Source organism: Chelonia mydas, chromosome 5 (assembly GCF_015237465.2).
Source record: "Chelonia mydas isolate rCheMyd1 chromosome 5, rCheMyd1.pri.v2, whole genome shotgun sequence".
NCBI classification, from domain to species: Eukaryota; Metazoa; Chordata; order Testudines; family Cheloniidae; genus Chelonia; species Chelonia mydas.
This window is the reverse complement of record NC_051245.2, coordinates 122,942,080-122,969,579: the sequence shown is the minus strand read 5'-3', so window position 1 is coordinate 122,969,579 and position 27,500 is coordinate 122,942,080. Positions and strand designations below refer to the sequence as shown.

The 27,500-nt window shown below is 45.6% G+C and overlaps 1 protein-coding gene across 5 annotated transcripts in view; it reads right to left on the bottom strand.

Annotated features, from left to right (window-relative positions):
• Nucleotides 1–703: 703 nt before the first annotated feature.
• PAX5 (paired box 5) overlaps nt 704–27,500 on the bottom strand; it is a 238,027-nt gene continuing 211,230 nt past the window's right edge. For all 5 annotated transcript variants that reach the window (XM_043546339.1, XM_037902197.2, XM_037902200.2 and 2 more), the window contains 2 exons: nt 24,534–24,620; nt 704–9,262 (listed from right to left, as the gene is read on the bottom strand). In XM_043546339.1, coding sequence (XP_043402274.1) covers nt 9,186–9,262; nt 24,534–24,620 — 164 coding nt within the window. In that variant the 3' untranslated portion in view covers nt 704–9,185. The remainder of the gene's footprint in view (nt 9,263–24,533; nt 24,621–27,500) is intronic.

Here is a 27,500-nt window from a genome sequence, read left to right as displayed (position 1 = left end):
GGTCTCAGGGCTGAGTCTCTTTTAACTGAATGGATAGTAATTTCTGCATGTCTGTCTCTGGGTTACTTTGCTGCCAGCTTCAAGTACTCCCATATATATTGAATCTAACCTTACTCCACTTGTCGTCCTTGTGGAGTTTTGCCTTTGATTCTAATGGGACCAGGATTTCATCTGTTAGGTTAAATGGGACCACTCATAGGGCTTAAAGTAAAGCATGTCCTTGAATCCTTTGCTGGACTGGGACTGGACTGCTCAGCACCTTGCAGGATCAAGCCATCTGTGAGCAGTCTTACTGAAATCAGTTGTTATTGTGAAATCAATGGGATTGCTCAGAGGGTAAGGTAGTCCTCGCTGGGTCTAGACTTCAGTGGGACCAGAATTCCACCCATTGTAGGTAAAGATATCAGGAGCTGACCCTAAATGTTTTAGGACAGAAATGAGTTTGGACTTTGGGGCAGAAGCCAAAGAAGCCCACTACAAACTTGAAACTGAGTCCCTGTGCAATGGTGTCCCAGGGGTCCACTTAGGATCATACAACCATAGACATAAGGCTGGTAGGGATGTCAAGAGGTCGTCAAATCCATCCCCCCATGCTGGGGCAGGATGAAGTATGCTTCGACCATCCCTGTGTTTGTCTAACCTGTTCTAAATGTGTTTCAAGTGACCCTGAAGCCAAGCTCAAAACAAAAGTAAAATCAGAATCTTTGAACTTAAAAAAATTACTTTTATTTTAGGAACCAATAAAATTATGGTAAATATTTACAAATAATTATCTCACATAAAGGTTACATAAACTCAAATGTCCACAAGTAACAGCCACTCTCATGAAAAGACACACGGATATTGAAACTACGCCAATCTTATTGCATGTTTCTTCAACTAATCTAAAAAATAAAAGTGTTGCAGTCAACCATTTAACTTAGAATAAAATCACAAATTCCAGTACTGACAAGAAAAAGAATGGAAAAACAAATCCGAACAAAAAAATAAACCTCAAAAACGTCCCTCCCTTTCGTCCAATACCTCATTCCCCCCCCATTCCCATCCCACCTCCCCCACCAGTACCCAAAATAACCCCCAAACCAAAAACCCCAAAATATGTTCGACATCTTTGGCAAATTGGCACTGCTGTAATTACATTCAAATATTATAACACACAAAAGCAACACACAGCACTAAGGAAAAAACACCAAGATTTCAAGTCAGTTCTTTTCCTACTAGAAAAAAAGAATACAAAACATACACATTTTAAGAAGCGTTTTTTTTCTGTGTGGAGACAGACATCTCCTACTTTCAAAGGCAATTAAATTGTTATTTTAGGGGGGTGGGGTTGTTAGTTTTTTTTTTCTTGTTTGTATGTTTTTTTCAGTTTTTATTTTATTTTAACAAGTAAGCTTCTATGCAGGCATCACAGACTTTGGTGGATACAATAGATATGCATTCCTTTGATGCTGTAAGTCCCGAATACAAAGTAGTCTGTCTCTAAGAAAAAACATACTGTGGTTTTTCTTGGAAAGGAATTCCATTTTCAATATAACGCATTTCTGTAATTTCAGAACGTACAAAGGCCACTAGAAAGTGAAAAACCAGGACAAAGATTCTTCCAATACGAGGCTGAGCAAAGCAAAAGAAATAGCTAAATAAATGCCCATTGGCCATTTCCCTGTCTCCTTTTACAAGGCAGAGTGGAAAAGTCTGGAAACTTCAGGCCTAATACAGTGCCCACTGGAATACAATGCCCACTGCCCACAATGACCCAATGGAAAGAGTGCCAGTGATTTCAATAGACTCTGGATCAGCCCCATAGTGATACATGAAGATACATAGATTGTGGAAACAAATGTACACTCTCTCTCTCTCTCTCTCTCTCTCTCTCTCTCTGTAAAGGTGTCCCGTAAAACACCGGCCCTCTGGCTCTTATTCTGAAGCACCGTACATGCATTTGTCTTCGCAGAGGACTAATAAGCAAAGATCACAGCAAGAGCTGACAACTGAGCCAGCGGAGACTCAAACCTGAGTATTTCTGGTGTCAAGCATGTCTTTGATGGTGTACTTCATTTGGTGTTGCTGTGTCAAGTTGTATTAACTCCAGCAGCAAAGCTATATACTCAGTGCTTTTGATTTTATTCCACCTTTGTGGAAGATTGTGTTAGAGGGCTGTTCATGTGTGACTTTCTAGGATCAGCCCTAAAGAACTCAGCGGAGTCTGTCAGCACCTGCAGTCTCCAGTTCACCTGTGTGCTCTGCCATGGAATCGGGGGTGCTTGCTGAAGCAGCTTGTGTTTCCGTGCTGATTTTGGTGCAATGCAATGGAGACTAAGGGCCTGATCCTGGGACATGCTGAGCATGCCAATCAATGGGAACTGAGGCCTTATGATAACACATCTGTAATTACACTGACTGAGCTGAGCCTCTGGAAACTGACCCTAAGCAAATTCAGTGTCCTCTAGACAGCTCTCTATTTTAATGTCCCATTTATGGTCATATTCTTACAGAATTTTTCTAAGCATCTCCTTGACACTGGTTGATTTGGGTCTTGTCTCACGTTCTCTGTTGATGTGGGTGTGGAACAGCATTGTCTCTGTCCTCTCGTAATGCCATCACTGCTCACTCATTCTCCACAACTCTGCCCTCCTCCTCTACCTTTCAAGACCCAAAAGGTTTGCTAATTGGAGAGGAGCCCATGTAGACAAAAGCTACCTGGGTGACCCCAGAGTGGGAGTGTGGAGGAGCAATGGGAAGCCAAGTTAGAGGATGGTGGGAGGAAAAGAGGGAAGGACGGATGAAACATCAAAAGAATTGGGTGAGCTTCAGATAAGCAACCACACTTCATAAGGCTTATCAAACCAGAGCCAAACCTCCAAACCTTTTGAGATTCACCCATCACTATCATATAGATGTACAGTACATTGCACATACACACTGCGCCCCCATGATCAAGTCCCAAGATAGCCCTCTCGCTGATCTCAGGTCACTATTCTTAGCTGCATAAGCATATTAGAAAGCAACCAGGAATGACCCAAGTGCTCGGTGGGCCAAGCCTTGCACACCTTATAAAAACTGCATGGGGAGAGGAATGTGGGTTCTTATCAACACTTCATTACTGGGGGGGGTGGCACCGGGGCTATGCTAATATCCAGACAGACACATTTCCAGATCCTCAGCTAGGATGAATCAACCAAAGTCAGTGGAACTAGGCGGATTTATACCAGCTGAGCAGTTTGCCAGTCCCCACATGTAGTTTAAAAAACTGCTTTGTAACGTGGATGCGATTCCTGGGATGCATCTAGCTGCCTTGTTCAGTTCCCAACTGCAAAATAATAATAATAATAATCCACTCCATGCTCAGTATGTTCACGAGGCACCTCAGACCTCCACTGGAATTCCAGAGTCGCTCCAGGAATCAGGGCACCAGTCAGATGGTAACACTCATTACAATATGTTTTGTGACACAGTCTGGGTTCTAATGGGGGTGCAAGGGGTGTGTGTGTGTGGCACACGCAGCATGGTATACGCATGTGCATCTATCACACACACTTGGATCAACTGTTTGTTAATTCATTTCTGAGTGATGCAAAGACAGCCAAGTGATTTGTCTAGTGTGAGCGACTGCCCATAGTGGCGAGCAGTGGTTCATACAAGCAGGGGATAATACAACATAGTGCTAAGTGAAGCTTAGAAAATGAACGGGCGGAACATGGCACCAACAAAGTGGACAGTAGGCGTATGGATAAAGAATTGCAGGAGGTACCTTTGATGATGCCCAGACAACCATCTACTGTCAGGTTCAAATTCTCAAAGAAACCTAAAGGATTTGATTTCCCATTAAGATGAATGGGAACGGGGTGTCCAGATCTTCCAGGAGGTTTTGAAAATCCCTTCCTTAATACCAGCCAATAGCAGTCATGAACTTGTTTTCTCTGAGGAGGGTGTGCACAGGTTATGGGCTAGATCATGCTTACTTGATGCATGTGAGAAACAGTCCCACTGGATTTCAATGGACTACTTAACTGACTAAGGCAAGCAGGGTCTAGCCATGTGTATCTCAGTGTGTTGTATAGGCTGAGGCACATCCACAGGATGAAATTTACCAATCGTGCTCGTGGCATACCTTTCTTTTGTCATTAGCATAACTAAAAATGTTTCCTTACTGAGCATGTTCATGCCAGAGTCCAGCCGCCTAATTGCTACTCTTCTCTCAAAATCGAAACTAGTCTAAATGTTCCAAGACACTTCACTCCTATGAAATACATACACCACGTGTCTGCCAGGTAGTGCATCCAGTGGGTGAAACTCACCCCAAAGCAGAGAGCCAGCCCGAGGTCTAGGCGCCACTTACACCCTCAAAATATAGCTCAAACAGGACTTGTAGTCCTCAGGCTGACCCTCTCTACAGGGAGGAATTTAATCCATGGTGCATATTTTTCTTTTCCTTCATCACTCTATTTATGACAATCTGTTCCACCTTGTATTTAGCAGTGACACTCTGAGTTAGTTTCCCAGACCTGAAGAAGAGCTCTGGGAGGCTCAAAAGCTTGTCTGTTTAACCAGCAGAAGTTGGTCCAGTAAAAGATACTACCTCCTTGTCTTTCTAATTTCCTAGAACCAACACAGCTGCATGATCACTATTTAACTTAGAAGAGGAGCAACCAGTCCCATGTAACCTGGTTACTGTAAAGAGAGGAAGGAAACTTGTAAGCCTCCTATCTGGTCATGACATTTCTCTAGACATACACCTGCATAACTCAACTCAGCCTTAATTATGAAGCTACCACTCCCATGATACTTTGCACTCCCATGATACTTTGCAACTGTATGTTTGCAGATACACCATTTTCTTTTCAGCCAGGGGACTGAAAGAGCCTAATGTTCCAGAAGGCTCATAGTGCTTGCAGGTTGGTGCACATGCCAATCAAAGAAACTTGGAAGAGATTCTAAGTCACGTTTATCCAAAAGAGAGAAAATTTCCTTTACAGCCCTACTGCTGAAAGATAACCCAACATTTAGTGAGGATTCAGAGGATGAATTTGGAAAAAATGTCTCAAAGGAGAGACCACTACTTGCTCAAATAAAAGAGACGCACATACTGTTACGTAGCTTTTTAAACTGAATGTTTATCAACTATTAATTGTCAAAAGAGGAAAAATAATGGCTACTTTCATAGAATCATGGGAGGTCATCTAGTCCAACTGCCTGCTCAAAGCAGGACCAACCCCAACTAAACAATCCCAGCCAGGGCTTTGCCAAGCCGGGCCTTAAAACCCTCTAAGGATGGAGATTCCACCACCTCCCTTGGTAACCCATTCCAGTGCTTCACCACCCTCCTAGTGAAAAAGTTTTTCCTAATATCCAACCTAAACCTCCCCCACTGCAACTTGAGACATTGCTCCTTGTTCTGTCATCTGCCACCACTGAGAACACCCAAGCTCCATCCTCTTTGGAACCCCTGTTCAGGTAGTGGAAGGCTGCTATCAAATCCCCCCTCAATCTTCTCTTCTGAAGACTAAATAAGCCCAGTTCCCTCAGCCTCTCCTCATAAGTCATGTGCCCCAGCCACCTAATCATTTTCATTGCTCTCCACTGGACTCTTCAATTTGTCCACATCCCTTCTGTAGTGGGGGGCCCAAAACTGGACGCAATATTTCAGATGTGGCCTCACCAGTGCCAAATAGAGGGGAATAATCACTTTCCTCGATCTGCTGGCAATGATCCTACTAATGCAGCCCAATATGCCATTAGCCTTCTTGGCAACAAGGGCACACTGCTGACTCATATCCAGCTTCTTGTCCACTGTAATCCCCAGGTCCTTTTCTGCAGAACTGCTGCTTAGTCAGTCAGTTCCCAGCCTGTAGCTGTGCATGGGATTCTTCCGTCCAAAGTGCAGGACTCTGCACTAGTCCTTATTCAGCCTAATTAGATTTCTTTTGCCCCCCCCCCAACCTCCAATTTGTCTAGGGCCCTCTGTATCCTATCCCTACCCTCCAGCATATCTACCTCTCCCCCCAGTTTAGTGTCATCTGCGAACTTGCTGAGGGTGCAATCCACACCATCCTCCAGATCATTAATGAAGATGTTGAACAAAACTGGTCCCAGGACCAACCCCTGGGGCACTCTGCTTGATACCGGCTGCCAACTAGACATTGAGCTGTTAATCACTACCCATTGAGCCTGACGATCTAGCCTGCTTTCTATCCACCTTTTAGTCCATTCATCCAATCCATACTTCTTTAACTTGCTGGCAAGAACACTGTGGGAGACTGTGTCAAAAGCTTTGCTAAAGTCAAGAAACAACACGTCCACCGCTTTCCCCTCATCCACAGAGCCAGTTATCTCGTCATAGAAGGCAATCAGGTTGGCTAGGCATGACTTGCCCTTGGTGAATCCAAGTTAACTGTTCCTGATCACCTTCCTCTCCTCTAAGTGCTTCAAAATGGATTCCTTGAGGACCTGCGCCATGATTTTTCCAGGCACTGAGGTGAAGCTGACCGGTCTGTAGTTCCCCAGATTCTCCTTCTTCCCTTTTTAAAAAATGGGCACTATATTTGCCTTTTTCCAGTCGTCCGGGACCTCCCCTGATCGCCATGAGTTTTCAAAAAGAATGGCTAATGGCTCTGCAATCACATAGCCAACTTCCTCAGTACCCTCGGATGCATTAGATCTGGCCCCATGGACTTGTGCATGTCCAGCTTTTCTAAATAGTCCTTAACCTGCTTTTTCACCACTGAGAGCTGCTCACCTCCTCTCCGTACTGTGCTGCCCTGTGCAGCAGTCTGGGAGCTGACCTTGTCTGTGAAGACCGAGGCAAAAAAAGCATTGAGTACTTCAGCTTTTTCCACATCATCCGTCACTAGGTTGCCTCCCCCAATCAGTAAGGGTCCTAGACTTTCCCTGACCTTCTTCTTGTTGCTAACATACCTGTAGAAACCCTTCTTGTTACCTTTCACATCCCTTGCTAGCTGCAACTCCAATTGTGCTTTGGCCTTCCTGATTACACCCCTGCATGCCCGAGCAATATTTTTATACTCCTCCCTAGCCATCTGTCCAAGTTTCAACTTCTTGTAAGCTTCTTTTCTGTGAACTCACCGAAGATTTCTCTGTTAAGCCAAGTTGGTCGCCTGCCATATTTGCTATTCTTTCTGCACATCGGGATGGTTTGTTCCTGTGCACTCAATAAGGCTTCATTAAAATACAGCCAGCTCTCCTGGACTCCTTTCCTCCTCATATTAGCCTCTGAACATTTCATCTGTATGTGGGTGTTTACTAACCTAAACTCCTGGGCAGGAACCCAGCTCCACTTAGGGACTATCTGCCTTGGAAACTAGAGAAGTCTCTGTTCCGAGTCTGATCAGAAGACGTATTAAATATTGTACAAAGGTTTTGGAAGGAACATGCACCCAAATCTCACTGAATTGCTACCATTTGATTTTCTGACATCCATTCAGCATAAGCAGCACAAAGATAAAATTGTAATTAAAAAGTTATCACTCTGGAAATAATATTTGTACTTCAATTGTCCACTTATGGGAGATCTATTTTGGGCTAGACTCTTATTCATGGACCCAAAGGGGATTACTACAGCGTGTAAGTGCTCACCAGTGTAAGGATAGTGGAATTTGTCCCTTTCACACTAATTATGGCAACACTGTGCAAGGCTATAGAGCAGATCTTGAGCCCATGCAAGTCAGAGGGAGCTTTTCCATTGTCTTCAGGGGAAACACTTCTAATTTTCCCTTTGTGCAGATGAGAAGTTTGCTGATCGTATAGGATTAAAAAGAGCTGTTCCTTCAGGGAAAAATGAGTAGTTGATGTGGTTCTGTGGAATTGGTGGCGATCGCTGTACTAGCTTAACCAATCATTTGTAAGCTCCCTCTTCTGTTTATTGGCTCCGGGAAGTAGAGAACATTGAACAAAATGTCACTTGGTTCTATTGATGCTCTCTCTTTGAGAGGGAGGGAGAATATACAGAATTAATGGGCCAAATTTATCCCCAGTGTAACTTTATGGATTCCAATGGAATGGATTTACTGTAGCCCACTGTGTATAAGGAATGACTTTGAGAAATGTCTTCATTTAAACATATGGGTATCCCCAAATGTGTGTCCCCCCTCCATCCATTTGATTTGTAAAGCAGCGTTTGTATGTTTCAGTGTGCATGGCTGCCCTGAATGTAATACTGTTTGAGATAGCAATTTGAAAAATCATCAACTTGGGACTGTTCTCATTTCTTTACAAAATAGAAATAATTGTAATCTATATAGATGTACATAACGGGTTGCTTATCAATTAGGAATTCCTTCTCTGATGCGGTTTAACTTGAAAGCAGAGAATTTGTTTCAGTGCTAGTTATGATTACAAATAAACATAAATTAATATTTAGCAGTAAAATGTCACAAACTGCCCAAGTCTTTCAGTTGCTCATGTGGTCCATGGCAGCTCATAGCATGTTCACACACGACTGTCAGATATGACGCTGTATATAGAAATAACGTCAGCCCCAAATATAGCCACAATGAATGTTAACCTGGTTCAAAGTTGGTTAAAGCTTACTGAATTCTTTGAATCAGTGCACCAGTTTCAAAACACATTTTTCAGATGCGTTTTGAGTTCATGATTTGTACCATGTTGCTGTTTACGCTAAGCCACTCTCAAAAGTAACACAAAGAAGCAAGTTATTTACATTGGTGCTGTGTAAATTGAGCAGACCAATCCTTCTTTACCAAAAAAAAGAAAAAAAAGCAAAAAAAAGCCAGACAGCCCATGCTGAGTCACACAGCGTGTGTCAATGCACCTTAAGAGAGATATCCCAAGGTGGCCTGCTCAGAGTCAGACCTGGTTCCAGTCCCCAGGCGCAGCGGAGAGAACCAGAGGCAGCGAGGTCAGTGGGCTGTGGGTAGGATGCAGCTACTGTACCTTTCAAATCAGATGGAACGGCAGCAGACCTGGTTTCTCCTGTTTCTTTGTTTTGTATGAGACCCCAGTTAATATCACCAGAATTTCATTGATTTAAAAAATAACAATAATTAGTTCACCCAGTTTAAAGAGTAAAATTTCAGCCAGCGGGTTCCCCCTGGATACTTTCGTCTTCCTTCCTTGCAGTCTGATTTGCACGGTTATTTCTAGGTGAATCGGATGCCGTCGGCCTGGATGATATGTTTAGTAAGTGCTGGAGTTCCAGACTCCTTGGGTCAGTGGCGGTCATAGGCAGCAGCAGCCGCTGGGGGTGCCGCTCCTCTGGCTGCAGCACTGTAATAATAAGGAGAACCTGGAAGAGAGAAGATGGCTATGAGGACAACACAGGTCAAAAGGGGGCAGCCTGCCCAACACACCGTGGGCACCCGAGATCTGTCCTGGCTGGAGTTCGACCCACGCTAACGTGGGCCTGCAAAGTGGTAGGTACAACAAAAATGCGACAAGACATCACTTTAAAACATTAAATGCCAGAATACTGCAGACGGCACCTCACATTTCGGTTCTCCTTTCAGTATCTTCGGCTCTGCAAAGAGATCGCCAAGCCCAGACCATTATGGTCGTATGGCGTCCCAATGAAGTGACTTGGACTCCCAAGGGTAAATGGATCTTTGCTATCAGATCCCCTTGTGGGATCAAGGAATTTGTCTGGATTAGATCTGGTTGGGGAGTATTCAATAAATTTGGAGAAAGGGGTGGGGGTAATTGGCTCTGTGAAGTATCTGTGAATCTTTCCTAGCATTTGTGAATCTATTTGGTATTCAAAAACATTTTTAAACTATCGCAAGTGACTAACGTTTTATATGCTAAGTGTCTGATGATGATATTCTGTCAGAGCTTTGAAATTGGTCACTCGAGTCATTAGTGGATCCAATACACCAGGTCTCCATCCAATATGCTAGTTTTCAAATGAATACATGCATTCAGCATTGAATACATATATCCAGCTGAATCAAGCAAGCCAGTTTCAAAGCTTTGCAAACTCGGGAATGCCAAAGAGCTTGAGCGTGTCTGAATCGAATCAAACCCTGGAATTTGCACAATATTAGTGACTGTTTTCTGGCCCCTTAGAATTGAGCACCACTAGTTGGATTGTCCTTTAAGAATCTAGATTTTTTGTTTGACTGTAGGTGTGGGTTACTTTTTAAGTATATGTGTCTAGACAGGATTGACTATTAGGTAACACAACAGCATACAAAAGGGATGACCAACCCTGCTAGAGTATGAGAAATAGACTTAAAAGGGCTAATTTTCAAAGTGGCTTCATCTTGGCCTCAAACTCGGCATTTTGCAGGCCCAAAATTTGGAGCATGCAGTTTTGATCTGAGATTGTGAGTTTACCCACACTGTGGAGAGGGCAAAGACACTTAAACTTATCCCTAGGTCTTCAAGGAATTTGGCGGGTTAATAAAGCCAACGGCATGTCCAGTCGCACCAACCTGGGCTTGCTCCTGAAGACCTGAGCGAGTCTAACCAATCGGCGGTGTCCCCAGTCAGTGGGTGCACCGTGTGTATTACCAGACCTGAGGCTTGAACGACAGTCCTCATAGTCCATTAGCAGCGAGTCTACGAGGTCAGCCAAAACAGTGATTTCTCCTAGCCAACCACGTGGACCTGTGCTAGGCTTCTTACAAAGGTGCTGAGCCCCAATGACTCCAGCTGGAGCCGCAAGTGCTCAGCACATCAGAGAATCAGACCTTGCATGTACAGATATAGTAAAAAGGGACAGAAAGAACATACCTGCTCCCCCCACCCATGCACCCCCCCGCCCCCACACATGCCTGCGAACTGTGCTGTACGGGTTAGGTGTCCCCAGCTGTACACATCAGAAATGCAAGAAATTCTGTAGTTAGCTTTGCAGCAACACTGAACTTCCCGCCTGAATTCACAGAGTTTCGTTGAAATTGACAAAGCTGCATGGGGCTTGGGAGGCTGGTTTTGTGGCTTCTGGAGACAGTGTGTGGAGACCTGGGAAAAACCGTGACATTTCAGGAGCCTGAACGTATAAAGAGATGAGGGGTCTGTCTCTGAGGGCCAGACGGGGCGAGTAGGGAGCCTGGGGAGCTCTTCCCTTCCTAACACCGCAGGGAGGAGGCAACAGCCAAAATCCCTGCACCAATGACAGCTGTTGAGGCTGAGCCGCTCCATTTCGGGAGAGGTCTCGACTCTCAGGGTGTGTCTCTGCCGGAGCCACAGGCATAGTTCCAGCTCAGGCCGGCATACACACTCACACCCGAGGCGTAGCCGGGGCAGCACAGGCCGAGGCCTGGGCTAGCTGGCGGACTACAAGCCCGCAGGTACATCCCGCTGCCCACGCTGCTGCGGCTACCCTGCTATTTCTAGCGTGACCAACACTGTCCTGTTTCCTCCTGCTCTCTCTGTTGGACTGTATCTGCCCACCGGCTCTGGTCTTATGCTCAGACTGTCAGCTCATCCGGGCAGCGGCCACCATCCCGGTCTGCATTAGGCAGCACCTAGCACAATGGGCTCCGAAGCGCTACTGCAATGCAAATGAAATGTAACGTGAACTCCAGCAATGGGTTCAGCCAAGCACCACAGCACATGGGGAGCCAGCGCAAGTGGAGGGAGGCCAAACAAAGCCGCCAGCAGGTGCATTCACAGCATGCTTCCTTCTGCCCCAGACCCTAGGGGGACCCCTGCCTTCCATGCTTCTGCAGATGTTGGGGCTGCTCCCTTCACATGCTCGGGGATTTTCTCTAGGAAATATCTTTCATCCTGCCCCCCGACACCTCACCGTTTACTGGAAGAACTGCTGCTCATTTCACCTGGATCTATGTGGCGCCTATTGCCATAGTGTCAGACCACAAACGTTAACACAGCTAGCTTCACCCGCTCCTACAGCTCAGGGTTGCCCATTCTTCTTCTGCTGAGTCCTGAGTTCAAGCCCATCTCCATTCCTTCCCTACTCCTTTTTCTCTCTGCATATGCCCCTGCCTGCAGCCCTGCTGGGCTGTAATTTCAGCCTTGCTGCTGCTGTTACCAGCAAAGCCCTTCACACAGCAACCAGGGAAGGGCGTGCAGTGAGACTGGCTGCACACAAGGTGAGCAAACGGAGCCTAAAATAGAATCAGAACATGTCAGGACACGGTGATCTGTTAGCCTGAGGGTGTGCGCTGCCTGTGGTCACCAAGTACCATGATCTCCAATTTACAGCCAATACTTCCATACTTTCGAGCCAACACAGGGGGTCCAACGTTACCGTAACTCTCCTAATATCCTCCCCAGGCTCAAGCAGTTTAGCCACATTCTCAAAGGAGAGCTGGCCTCTCATCAGAGCAAGAGGCTCCTCAAGACATTGCTCTACTCATACACCAATGCCCATGCCACTGCTTTGTGTTTTCCTGCCTCCTGCATGCCAGGAACTCAACTCAGACTTCCTCACCAGTGCCAACTGCCCATGTCCAAGCTGCCCTGGCACCGGCAGGTCAGCAAAACTGGAGCGACACTAACATGCCTCAGTGAAATGCCGGCACAAGACACAACCCTGGCCTCAATTACTCTGCACCACTGAGTCTGAGCTTGCAATCCCAACACGGGACGGGAACTGCTTTAGAATGCTCTGAGCCCCGGCGGGTCATCAAATATTTGGGCTGAACATCAATTATGAACAACTGCACCAGGTTCTGTGTCGCTTGCTGACAAGTAATTCCTGGCAGGGCAGCTCCAGCTACTCTGTCAGCGGAGAGCTCGATTCGGGGGCACTGGGTTCAGGACTGTTGCATTACAGAGAAGCTCATTAGACAGCCCACCTTTACCGCCACTTGTGACTGGCAAACCTGCTGCAGAGGAGGTGGGATAGGTGGTGTGGGTTTGAACAGGACTAGCTGGAGAGCAGGACAATGGGTCTGAGGCTGCAGAGGCTGATGTACATGCTTAACATAATCCAACGAGCCATCCCAGTGAAGTCAGGGAGACTGTTTTCTTCTTTAAAGTTCAGCCACTGTGATCATATTTTCGCCTCAAGAGGGGAGGAAAACACCGCATTTTCAGCTAGCTTAAACAGACTGTTAGTATAGCTCTAAGTCTCAAACAACGTAAAAGGTCAGGTGACAAGAAATGGAAGCCATCTTTGTTCCAGAAAGGGTCTGGAGTTAGGAGAGAGCAAATATGTATTGTGGGCAAGCTCCAGAATAGCCTTTTTAATAACCCAATAGTGAGAAACATACCAGAAGATACCGGTTTAGGGAGGAGGAGGGAGAGGAGAATCAGACATACAGTGGCACTTCTGAATCCTGAGTTCAGTCACTGAGTCTCTAATTATGTTTTACATCGTTCCATGTTCCAAGGTAGAACTGACGTGTTCCACGTTGTAGCTCAAGATGTTTCCGATTAATTTCATTCGCGCGCTCTCTCTGTGAGCACCAGCAGAGACGAATAAATAACACTGCCAGTTAGGGGTTTCAAAAATGGCCTATCTTTCTCGGTTCTACATTTCTAATTCAGTGTGTTTACCCGGTGCCGGCCATAAAGAATAAATGTGGCGATAATTAAAAAGATCCTGACAGGTCCCCAAATCTTCTTCCAAATATCTTTTCTGGTGATCACAAAAGAAATGAAGCTGGCATTTTTTAATCACGTACACTGTCCATTGTTGGGCCTTTTCTTATTGCCACTGAAGGACTCTGAAAAGGTATCTGGCCCGCATTCACGAGTTACAGTAATGAGTTAATTTTCCCAATCTGCTACAAGTTTTATATATGCACATATTCAAAGGCACATTATTGTATCATCCCCACTGGCCAGGCTCATAATTATAGGATCGCTAAGGCTTCTGATAACCCAGTGAGTCAACAAAAGGCCCCTTTAATTCAAGGTCTGGGAAACATCCAAGTGACTTCTCATCACAATCAATCTCACAGGTCATTCTCTCTAGAAACCCATGACTCTCATCGGAAAGCAGAAGTATATATAGTTGAAAAATATTAATTGGGGGGAGATTTCATAAGCCCCATTTCAAGCTTTCTTTTGCTTTCACTGGGCTCTCCCAAGTACTTGCATTTTTCTTTGTTTAAAGGAAAGTACCAGCCCAAAGCTTTCTCAGTTCATGCACTCTACATTCAGCCGCTCTATATGTGATATGGCCTTTTATTACATTGAGTGAATTATTGTCTGATGCTTAAAAAAAGGAAAAAGGATTAACCACGAAGGGAGAGAGACACAAAGGGAACTGCTGACTGTGCATACAGTGGAGAGCAAATCCCAAAGAGGATGTCTGGACATTTGTATTGGGACTTTGAGGCAGAGGAGACAAAGTCTCCTGTTTATCCCAAACCAATGTGTGCTGGGGGGGGTGGGTCCCAAAGTCAGCACTCACCTCCTTTCCACGTGCCCACTGGACAAAATGGAGAGAAAATTGCTGATCACAAAGGGAGTGTAACATGGGCAAGATCAGGCCTTCTCTGATCAGCCAATCCAAACCTTGTGGCTGTTGGATGCAAGGCTGGGGAGCCACCCGACTCATTTCCCCAGCTAGGGCTGCTACTTGTGTCCAGACTTGCGCTTGCTGTACGTGCACCACAGAGAATTTCCAGCTCAGGAAACGTACACGTATGTGCACTGCAAAGATGTTATTCTACAGGGTTATTTATTCCCACTGCCCCACATCATCTGTCCCCAGGACCCAAACAGACCGATGCTCTAATGTCTTCAATTGTCCCTCCCCTGAAGTAGGGTTACTAGATAGCAACTGTGAAAAAATGGGACAGGGAATGGGGGATAATAGGCCCCAATATATGAAAAAGTCCCCCCCAAATGGACTGTCCCTTTAAAAATGGGACAGATGATCACCCTACCCTGAAGTGTCTTTGCATGGAGAGCGGAACTCTACCCCAGCCCATCGTCCCCAAACCTGCCATGTGACAGTAGTAGCAGTGGCAATATCAGCCAGCAGGGGTCACTCTTACCAGGCACTAAGACAGAATGTGAGGATAAAGGAGGATTCCTAACCCATTCCTTTGTGTCACTGACAACGCTCAGCACAAAGCAATGACGAAGTGACCCCAGGACAGTGATTAAGCTAAGGAACCCAAAAGACCACCATAGGGTGGGCCTCATTCTGATCTCACAGTGTAAAGCAGGTGTAACTCCACCAAAGTCACTGGAGTTGTGCCATTTAAAACCATCATGAGGGGCAAATCGGGCCCAATCCTTTTATTCCCAGCATCAGAAAAGCAAGTAAAGTGAGGGGTGTGTTTGGGGGCGGGGGAGGGGGGGGGACAGAGAAGAGGGAGTGATAAGAAGTCACTAGGGGGAGTCAAATTTGTTTTAAAATTAATTTCCCAGACTCTTTTAGAATTAAAATCTGTCGTGTCTGTCCCAGGCAGCACGCCATCAGGATGTGTACGGAGGCGGCAATGCAACTGCTGACCAACAACCAATGGGACCCTGGCGACAGGGTTAAGGACAGAGACATGGGGAGAAATCACCATGGCACTGTCAGACATCATGGAGAGTCCCAACGTTCAAGGCATAAGCAAGATAAGACTATTTCAAACACGTAAGCCCGAGACTACAGGCATCAACTATACCACACCGGTGATAGTCCAGGTTAGGAGTCTTTGGATATCACATTTCATAGGAGGCAATCAGCACATATTTCAAAATGGAAAGACCTTCTAGCATGTCTCGCCAGCCACAAAGCTCCACAGAAGGGTGGGAAGTAAATAATGAACTTTGTTCAGGGTATTTTATGAGAGAATTTCTAATAAAACACGGGTATTCCTGTGATCTCCTTAGGTGACCTACACAAAGAAACACCAGATGTAATGGGGAAACCCAGAAGAGGGACGGGATGGAAAACAAGCAGAAGACAAACTACCCTACCTTCAGGATGACAGTGTGGTATATGATAGAAGCAGCACCAAGCTAACAAATGGAAAATAATGTACATGAGTTAGAACTATGAAAAATAATATCCTGTTGTCGTTAAAGAGGGGAAGGAGGTGCCACCCTCCTTTGACAATTTCTAAACTTTATGGTGGAGCAGTGTGAAAAGCAATATAGTGTTAACCTACTGCCCACAGAAGATTTCCCAAGGGGCTTCCATTATCAGGCCCGCATTTCAGTCGGGAAATAGAGGTGCAGAGTGGTAAGCAATTTCATAGATTTTAAGGAGAAAAGGGACCATTATGATCATCTCGTCCAACATTCTGCACAGTACAAGCCAGAGAAAGAACTGGAAAGAGAACTCACAGAGCCAAGTTCTTCATTTACAGAAGCTTCACTGATTTCAAATGGAGTTACATCTATTAATGTCACTGGGGAATTTAGTCCTAAGAGTTGATAACACTTGACAATAAGTAACCTAAAGGGGACGTTGGTGAAAGACAGTCTCTGAGAACAGCTATCACATCATATTAAGATGTCTCATAGAGACGCAAGGAGGTTCTCAGTATGGAGGGTTGGTATAACAGGGTTAAACTTTGAGAGTTATATCTATCTTCCAGAGATTTTTGTCTAGATTAGGGTCAACACAGATTACAGAGAAAGACACCCCAGCTAGGAAGAAGAATTAGGGATCAGTTTTTGGTTACTGAACTCTTTCTTCTTGAGAACATGTTTGACTGGAGAGTCACTCAGGGTTTCAGCCAGTCCATCTGCAGGGCTCAGGAAGGAATGTATTTCCCTAATGCATAGTTTTAATTCCCCCCCCCCACACACACACACACCTTCCTCTGAAGCATAAGAGATTTACCTTGGCTACAGAGGAGATACTGGTTGGGGTGGACCGTGCAGTGAGGTGGTACAGAAAATCTTCTGTCTAGGATTTCTGGCTGGTGGGTCTTGCTCACATATGCCCAGGGTCACACTGATCTCTGGATTTGGGGTCAGGAAGGAATTTTCCCCCAGGTCATATTGGCAGAGACCATGGGGGAGTTTGCCTTCCTCTGCAGCACAGACGGTGCATCACCTGCTGGGGTCATCTGGGCATATCTCATCTAACCCAGGCCCTGCCACCACAGGGGCCTCGGGCATTGGCTGCACCTCGGTCTCTCCTGATCTCTGCTCTATGGCACACAACAGGCTAGTCTCCCGAGGACTAAAATTCTTTGGTTTAATTTAAGTCTTTGGGCTCAATAGAGGGGGATCTGGGTAAAACTTAATGGCCTGTGTTATGCAGGGGGTCAAACTAGATGAACTCTATGAAACTGAACAATATGAGAAAAGCATGTGATGGTTTTGACTCTTTGCTGCATCTCAAGTATTCCTGTCTGAAGGAAAGGCATGTTCCTGCTGGGGAAACATTTACTGTTTGCACTGGAAGATGATAAAAACCTATTTAGAATGGTAAAAAGTTTAAGAACCGATAAATATTTTATAGCATTTCCGAGTTCATAAAGGAGAGCAACAAGAATGGACTGGATCAATGTCAGTGTAGTTCAAAAGGAAGTGATATATGAGGAAGGGGGGGTGGAGGGAATTTATGAATAGAAGAAATGTTTAAAAGGAATTTCATTGAGACACATGAAAAACTAATTCCCTTTGTTTCATGCACTCAAACTCATGAGTGTTAACTAGTGTTGTACGTGCACGGCAAGAGGAGGAACACACCCTTCATCTGATATGATCCTTTAAATTCTCAAACAGTGTTACAAATGCTACCCCATGGAGACCAGCTGAATACCAGGAGCTGCACCCCTAACATTCAGAGGTCTGCAGCTCGTAGTACATGCGTGTTCCTTTTCAGTAGGAACTCAGTGTAGATTCTCCAGTGAACAAAACGCCTTTTGACTTGCATGGGGGGTTGGATCAAGTGAGGGTGGCAGAATTTTGCTCAGTGTGACTCGATGAAATTTATCTTGCAGAGCAGGGAATCCCTTGTAGTGCAGGTGGAAGGCTGCAATGAAAGGCAAATCTCAAGGGCAGAAACTTGCTCTAAGGGAGGAATGAGAACATTGTGTCTTAGATACTGGGGCCCAGAAGATCTGCATTTAATTCTTGTTTCTGCCACAGACTCCCTCTGTGACGGTGGACAAGTCATGTAATTTCTCTGTGCCTTGGTTCCCCATCTTGAAGATGGAGATAACACACCTGAGGAACTACCTCAGAGGGGTGCTGAAAGTCCTGGTTTGATCATTGTGCTGGATGTGATTTTTGAACAGTTCCAATTAGAGCTAGTCCAAAAAAACGGGGGGGGGAGGGGAATGGCTTTTCAGTCCAATTGAAAATTTTAATGAAAAATTATTATTTTGGTCAGAAGAGTCATATTAAAAATATGGAAGTGAAAAAGTTCCGTTCAGTTTCTTGGTTGTTAAAGATCTGGGGCTTTGGGTTTTCCCCCCACTTCCACTGATTGTTTTACCTCCTCCTTCCCTGTTCCAAAAGGGGGAAATAAAAAGAGAGACAGTGGGGAAACAAACAACAAAGAACTTGGAAAACTGGAACAATTTTTTTCAATTAGAAACTAAACAGAAAAAAATGTTCTGTTCCATGTCTTTTGTAGGAAAAAAAAAACCAGGCGCATTTCCAATGAAGCACAAAATCTTCATTTTGTTTGATTTTTCCCCTCCAAGAATGGGATTCTATCTTCTATTTCCGACCAGCCTGTGCCCCAACGCGCAGAGGTGTTCAAAGCCAAGGTTTTGCTTTGGAGCCGTCTGCAGTGTGAGATCAATTTAAAAAACAGGAGACTGTTCAAGAAAGTCCTTTTCTAGTCACTAGAATTTAGTGCACTGGTTGCCCCGCCCTACAATTAATTGAGATGTCAGGACAACACAGCTCATTGGGTGCCCAGGCAGGATTTCCCAACCATCTAGACCAGGGGTGGGCAAACTTTTTGGCCCGAGGGCCACATCAGGGTTGCGACACTGTATGGAGGGCCGGGTAGGGAAGGCTGTGTCTCCCCAAAAAACCTAGCCCCGCCCCCTATCCGCCCCCTCCCACTTCCCGCCCCCTGGCTGCCCCCCTCAGAACCTCCCACTCATCCAACCCCCCCCGCTCCTTGTCCCCTGACCACCCCATCCTGGACCCCCCGCCTCTAACGGCCCCCCAGGACTCCACCCCCTATCCAACCCCCCACCCCCGCTCCCTGCCTCCTGACTGCCCCGACCCCTATCCACCCCCCGACAGGCCTCCTGGGACTCCCACGTCTATCCAACCCCCCCAGCCTCCACCCCATCCAACTTCCCTCTGCTCCTTGTCCCCTGACTGCCCCCCCGGGACCCTCACCCCCTTACCCAACCCTGCCCTTACTGGGCTGCTCAGAGCGGCAGGAGCTCGCAGCCACGTGGCTCGGCCAGAGCCAGCCACGCCGCCCAGAGAGCTGGCAGCACAGCGAGCTGAGGCTGCGGGGGTGGGGGACCAGCAGGGGAGGGGCCAGGGGCGCCTCCCCGGCCGGGAGCTCAGGGACCGGGCACGACGGTCCTGCGGGCTGGATGTGGCCCAGGAGCCATAGTTCGCCCACCTTTGGTCTAGACGCATCCTTCAGCCGGGATTCCAGATCCAGCACCACCAAAGGACAAGGCTTAGGGGAAGCTCTGCCTTTAAACAATTAATTAGCGATTCAGAGCGATGAAACCGAACGGAGTGACCAAGCAGGTCTCAACGTTAAGGCAAAAACACAAAAAAAATTTAGAGAAAAAAGTAGATCATTGCCGGACAAAAAATAGAGGGTGAAATCCAGGCCCCATTGAAGTCAATGGCAAAATTCACTTTGACTTCACGGGAGCCAGGATTCCACCCTGAATCTCACAGGACTAAAAGAACGAAAAGCCATTTTCCTCCAGCCTCCTCCTGCCCCCATTACATTTCTGACTCAGTGCAGTTATTAAAGCCCAATATTTCTCTGAAGCGGCTCAACAGCACCACATTTCTTGTAAGTTTGATTTTCTCCACTTCACATTTCTGTGGTGAAATCAAAAAGGCCTGTATTTAAAGTGAAAAATGAAACCATCACATCACAAAACATTCACTCTCTCCTTCTGTCATTACCCTCTCATCTAGAATAAACTTGTCCATTCTTCTGTCATTTTTTCTTTCTAATTCATATAATCATCAATTTATTTCTTGACACAGTCATTTCTGGCACATACTTGTTCTCTAATCCTTTTATAGAAATCCCCTGAAGAACTGATTCTAATCCTAATTGACTGGTTCCAAACCCTTTCACCTCATATGAAGCCACGCCAAGATTGTCGATCTTGTGACCCTGTCTCCTGTAACAACAGCTAGATAGCTCAGGTCTATCCAAAAGGGAACCCTGTCATACTCACTTACATTTCACAATGCACACAAATCACATCAGTTCAGAAGTGGGAACAGTGCATCAAACTAAATCTGCTGTGATCAACATCCAGTCGAAAGTAATGAGTGAAAATGGTAAAGAAGTTATTACAACAAACCAGCATTAAATTGAATCATTTTTCTTCATTAGACTGTGTTGCGATTATCCACTTTTAGCATGTTTGTGGTAAGTAGACTTTAAACAGGCTGGTTCGCTAGACCTCAATAACAATAACTGACCGTGTGTGTATGTGTGTGTGTGTGTGTGTTCATACAAATCACAGCAGCCTTTATGATTTTAACACTGCAGTGGAAAACAAAGAAGGATGCACCTAGCCTTATGACTGCTCGCTACGGAATTACACACTCATAACTGGTCACTGCAGCGGGACAACTTTCAGAGTGAAAACTAAGGGGTAAGCTGCGCTCAGAAGACCCTCTCATATTGAAACTGAGGACGTTATTTCTCTCCCACTAAGCTGGCAGCAAAACTCCTGCTGACTTCGGTGGGTGCAGGATTGGGTCCTTATTTTTAAGAGTCTAAAGCCTGCAAACCTGCAGGGGTCTGACACACGAGGCTGATTACGTCACTTGAATGCAGAGGAAGATGCTCAGGTACCAGGCCGATCAGAGCAGTATAAGAAACTGAGCAGTATGGAACAGAATGGCCTGAAGGCTCCAGACAGCGAAAATGACTTGTGCTGGCATTAGATGGCTCTGCCTGCCCAGTGATTTAAAAATACTGAAGAAAACAAATACACATCAGCCACTCTGATTAGGTTACTTTAGTTTGGTCCTCAGCCTGGTTACAAGAGCCATAGCGCATTGCGTTCAGAATAGCCTGGTGAGGACATACATTGTTAACCTCTATTGGACCTGTATGAAAACGGAACTGAGCCCAGGGGTGTATGTGGGCAGCAGTGCGCTATGGAAGGATTAGCCCCACAGAACAAAGAGGCGTGTGTGTATACAGGTGCAGAATTGGTATTGCTGTATGATCAGCTACTTCAACTTACTGGGTCCCATTTAATAGTAAAACACCACCCTAAGGGAGGGAAACTAGCTAACACGCTTCACGGCTAATGCATGTTTGGAAGGAAAAGCCCGGGAGCCAGCAATTCCATCCTTTAGGTCACCTGTGATTTTAGGTCACTTGACTCCCATTATCTTTCGTGCTGCTCCCCATCTATCATTTTTCATGCTGAAATTTCCTTTCTCACGGCCTTTTGTGATTAAGTGCTCCCCTTTTCCAAGTTTCTGTTTCCCAAAAGGATGCACTAGGGACTGGCAAAATCTCAGCTTGCTGCAACTCCTGTTGATACGATTCTTTCCTAACCAGCGAAGAGAATTCACTGAATGTGTATTCTTTTAAGTGTTCAAGGTGTTACCCTGTCCTCTCAATAAGGGAGTGGGACTTTGGAAAACATGCCTTGCCACTGCATGCTGTGATTAACTTTGTCAGGGCCACGGCTTTGAATCAGATACTGCATGAACGCTGGTCTCAAGAGAGTGAAAACATCCTCTAGAGAGTTAAAAGAACCCCCCAAAATCTTGGCTGCAGGAATGTAGAGTCACACCAGTTAGGCCATTCTGAGTTTGGATGGTAATTCGGAGCCAACATTCCCTCCCTAACTCACATTGTTATGAAAGTAATAAGTCCTGTGAAACCATGACTTGGGGCCCAGAACCATCTTCCTTACTCTCATTGAGGTACTGATTAAGTCAGCGGGAGCCTTGTCCAAGTAGAGGACAGAGGATCGGGCTCCAAAGGATAAATCTTGAGCTTAGATTTCTTTTGCTGACACTCTGCATGGCTCTTGTTGCCTCCTAGCCAATCATTAAGGCTGCGATTCTTTCACAGAGGTTGCAGAAAGTCATGGAATCTGTGACTTCCGCAACCTCCGTGACCTCCGCAGCGGTTGGTGTGGCTGACTTCAGGGTCGCCCGAGCAACTGGCCCCAAGACCAGCTGCTTGGTCAACCCAAGGCCAGCCACACCGGCTGCTGCTGGAGCGACCAGGGTCAGCTGCTCCAGCGGTCCCCAGTACCAGCCGCACTGGCCGCTGCTCAGGCGGCCCCGGGCATCTGGCTCTGGGATCCACCAGAACAGCAGCCGGTGTGGCTGGCTCCAGGGAGTGCCAGAGCAGTGGTCCTGTGGGTGTCCTGGGGAACCACCAGAGCAGCAGTGGTCCCAGGGGGGCTGCAGCAGCAGCCCCAGGGGTGCCCAGAGGCCTTCCGGAGAGCGGTCCCTGGGAGCAGCAGCCAGGAAGCAGTCAACCCCCTACTCCGGAGCAGGCCCTCCTCCCAGCAGGGGTCCCCCGGAGCAGTGGGGCCCCAGAAGTAGAAATTTAGTCAGGGGTATTTTTGGTAAATCTCATGAATAGGTCATGGGCCATGACTAAATCTTAGCCTTACCCATCATACAAATACACTGTTCAGAAAATTTTCAAAATGGCTCAGAAGTGCTTTTGTGAAGTGACTGTAACATAGGGGATTAAAATGAAGGGGAATCTTTTGCTTCAGTTCAATCGAACTGCAACGTTTTCAAGACACTGGGACAGGTCCCTCAGCTGGTGCAAACCAGTGCAGCTGCATTGGTTTCAAAGCACTACGCCAATTTATACTGGCCAAGAGTCCAGCTCACTCTGTTCAATATATTTCTATCCATCTGAAATTTCCATAGAAGCATGCTATTATCGTTACTTGTAGATATCAAAGTAGCAGTGCATTTTCAAGGGGTATTTAAACTTCAGTATGTCATCAGTACATGAGGCTACTTGCGTAAGTAATTCCTTTCCAATGTGAGTAAGGGGTTCAGAATCTTAGCCTTAGCAACTTTGCAGATGGCATCCTTTTCAAATGACATGTTTTTGTTGCTGCTGTTAGCTTTCTGCACATACAGAACACTCCCTCCATACCCGGGGAACATCTACAGGGGTGACGAGCTGCTGCTGGATTTTGCTACAATTGTACAATTTAAAACCGGGTCATTTTCTTTTAAAAGAGTTGCGGAAAAAACACCCTCCCTTTTTACCAGTCTCGGTTAAAGTGGATTCATGCATCCAAATCAAAGTTTTATATTAACTCCTGGGCTAGATCCTACATGGATTTACATCCATGTAGGTTGTTTGGCTTCAGTAGAGCTCTGCAAAATTACATCAGCGGAGCATCTGGCCCCTGATTTATGAGGGAAGCACTAACATACCCTTAACTATAGTACTGCAAGTGGCAGTATTCTTCCAGTACCATGGCATGGGGCACTGTAGCTGTCTGTTACTCCCAAAGGAGTTCAGCAAGAATCATGACGAACAAAGGTTGGGTAGCTCAGTTACTCAGAGGTTCAATTACTTAAAACAAAGAAACAACAAAAAAAAGACAAAAATTCAAAATTATTCCTCTGCTGGTGGTCACATACATCCGCCTGTCATCCATAAATCTGGAAAACTCTATTCCTACAGTTGAGAGAGGACAATTAATTGGTATTTTGCCTACCTCCTCCATGCAAACTGCAGGAAATTTCTCCTTCCTGTGTGCTGTGTGTATACATAAAGTCAAAGGGGGCCAATTTTTGAGACAGTGGTGTAAAATGAATCATGTTCACTCTGTAGATTAGAGCCCCCATTCTGCATAAGGATATGCTAGCACAGACCCTGGGCTCAGGAGATTCCTCTCAAGCTGAAAAGATTTTGCACAGATGTAGGGGTTCCTGCTAGCAGAAGCCCCCCCAGAAATAGATCCCAGGTCTGTGGCAAAAGCAAAATTGAAATGGGGGCTGATAAGAATGGGCATTGGTAGTGAGCGAGACGAGCAGGTTGAACTAACCTTGCAGGCAATTACCTGGTCTTGTATTCTGGCATAGACTATTTATTATAATTTGGAAACAAACATTTTCAGTTGATTACAAATACCAGGATATTGTTATTTTTTAACAGCACAGTGACCGTACCATGTTCTGCAGGCAAGGGACTCTGTAGCCCGCAAAATAACCAATCTGAATCTTGTACGTGTCAGTGAATGGGGGCAAGGTATGAGGCAGTGTGATGCATGCATGCAAGTGAGAGAGAGATTGCGAGAGAACAGCCAGCAGAGAGACAGGACCCCATGCTGGCCCAGGGGTCTGTACTAGTATATCTTGAAGCAGGATTGTTGTCATTGTGGGCAGTCAGAGGGAATCCAACAAGGGGACACCAGAGTATGCAAGGAGATGCTTCTCACTTACCATGACTGGACGTGCACACAGGCCAGAGCTGGCCCAACATCCAGTGAGGATATATGCAGCTGCAGTGAGCAGGCTATTCCTGTAGAAACGCAGGTAGGAAAACTCACCTAGCAATCCAGGGTTGGGAAATCTCCAGGAGTCATTGTATGTTGAATATTGTGGGTGGCTGTATGGACTTCCAGAAAACTCGCTCCCTAAGTAAAGGAAAGAGAAAACAAAACAAATGGTAATTTTGCAATAAAACACACACTGATGAGGCGAGGGGGAAGAAGCAGCTAAATACAGTCTGCAGTCTAGGTGATATCCAGTGCAATTCTTATTGTAGGCTTTACGGTCCACCTGGTTCCCTGGGGAATGGAAACTGGGACACTTGTTAGAAAACAAACTCTAAATCAGTGGATAGAGTTTTCCTTTTGATTTTCCTCTTGATTTTCCTCACGGTCCTCACGCTGGGCCTGATCCAAACTAGTGGGAATCTTTCCAGCTCCTTTTATGTTTCACCAGGATAGGGAACACTAAGGCTAGATACCCTCAGGAGAAACTCCAGGGGGCTTGGGGTCATGCTGAGCCTCATCCCTGGAATTAAGTTTTCCCCTTACTACATCTGGGTCCCAGTTTGGCCAAGCTGAGGGCAAGAGGTACAGCGTATCTCTTCAGCCAAGCTTTCCAAAAGCTGGAGGGGATGGAGCAGTTAAAGTTCTAGACACACTAGACATGGACACAACCATCTCAGTTTGTTCAAGGAAACTGCCGCCTCTGACTCACGGCATCACCTTTGGCAAGCCTCAGGACCTCTCTCCCTCTCTATAACCAGGATAACGATGCTTATGTCTGTGTAGGGCTTTGAGCTCCAGCCATGCAAAGCATCACGTGAGCTCACAGCATTACCACATTGTTCAGGATTGTCTCACTGTTACTTCTGCTCTCCCCAGCTGTTTGTTCTGTACATTTCTCATCTCTTGCTTGATACCTAGATTGTAAGTTCTTTGGGGTAGGGACCATCACTTTGTTATGAGTGTGTACAGCACCTACCACAATTCAAATAATAATTACTATTATTCTACAATCTGCCAGGAATGATTTTTTTTCTGACACACACACACACGGTCATCAAAACATTAAGGCCATCAGCCACCTGATAAAAGCCAGGAAGAAGTTCAGAAGTGATTCTTGCCAGTCCTAGTATGTTCATCTGAACTGTCTTGTGCTCACATGAGCCAAAACTTTATTGCTGTATCTATTGGGAGGGGGTCATAGAATCATAGAATATCAGCTTTGGAAGGGACCTCAGGAGGTCATCTAGTCCAACCCCCTGCTCAAAGCAGGACAGATCCCCAATTTTTGCCCCAGATCCCTAAATGGCCCCTCAAGGATTGAACTCACAACCCTGCGTTTAGCAGGCCAATGCTCAAGCCACTGAGCTATCCCTCCACCTCCATTTTTGGCCTAAGTTTGGCTCTGTCTGTGAAGAAACAAAATGGCCACTGTAGTCAAAGGCTTGACCTAGCCTCTGAGGAATAGTCGCCATTTTGAGTCTTGGTATTCATGGCCAAAACCTTGGCTGTGGAATGGTGGCTGTCTTGGATTCCTGGCCTCCGTGGCTAATGGCTGCCATGTTGGGCTGTGCAATGGCGGCCATCTTGGATTCCTGGCCTACAGAGCTGAGGCCACCATATTTGGCTGTAACCTTTCTAGCACCTTCTGAGTCGTATCCCGGCTCTCTACCCATGTGACCCCTTTCCTCATCTTAGTGTCTGTCTTCCTCTTTTAATGTACAGTTATTATTAATCTGTCTTTTCGCTTCTCGCGGCATATGCACTGAGTCAAGACTTAACTAGAGTATGAAATAAAGCCAGACAATGCTATGCGTACTTTTCCTCTTTTAGTTGGGTAACACAGCTTGTGGATTTGGGATTTCAGAAGTTATTCCCACTCAAAATGGGGACAAAAAATCAAAAACTCAAAAAAATTCATGAATCAAAAAACCAGAAAAAACCTGCATTCAGGTCAATTGAAAGATTTCATTGCAATCATTTTGAAGCATTTCATTTTGATTTTGATCTTTTTTATTCTAAATTTTTTTTATTATAAATCAACTTAAATTTCAAAACAACAACAACAAAATCCATTTAGAACCAAAACCAGACCTTTTTCATTTCCAAAGTGTCAAAATGAGATGTTTTGACAATTTGAATATCGGGAAATTCATCAAAACCACCCCTTTCTCGTAAACAATGTATGTTTCAACAAAATTGACATTTTTCAACAGAAAAACCATTGTCAAAAAATTCCCAACTAGTTCTAGTTGAAATGCCATGTCATTACAGACAGCTCAAAGGAGACCTCTGCTCAATGGGAAGCTACAGTCAGAAAAGCAAACAAGATGCATAAGGAACAGGATGGAGAATAATACAAAAAATATTATACATTGTCTCAGCTTCATCTGGATAATGTGTTCTGTGCTGGTCACCCCATCTTCAAAAGAATATTCCAGAACTGGAGGGGGCTCAGACAAGGGCAATGAAAATGATGAAGGGCCTGGAAAATAACTTAGGTGAAGAGAGATTGAAAAGACGAGATTGTTGTCTTAGAAAGGAGACAAGGGGGAACATGATAGAAGTCCATAAAAATCGATGACTGATCTAGAGAAAGGAGATAGGCCATTTCTGTTCTCCCTGCCCCTGTAACACAAGAACTAAAGGACTTTCAATGAAAATAAAAGGAGGCAAACACAAATAGATCGTGGAATTAGACTGCGGAGCTCACTGTCACAGGATATGGTTGAGGCCAAAAACTTAGCAGTCTTCAAAAAGGAATTGGAGATTTATATGGATACCAGGCGTATCCAAAGCTAAAGGAGTTAATGCTAAAATAAATCACATACATTTTGAAGGAGGATTTAAACTGATCTCTGTTAACTAGGGACTTGGAGAAGACCTACTGTAGGGGCAGATTGTTCCACACCTGCCTAATGCAAGGCTGATTGCACCTTCCTCTGAAGCATCTGGTCCAACCCACTGTCAGAGACAGGATATGGGACTAGATGGACCTCAGGTCTGAGCCAGTCTGGCAAT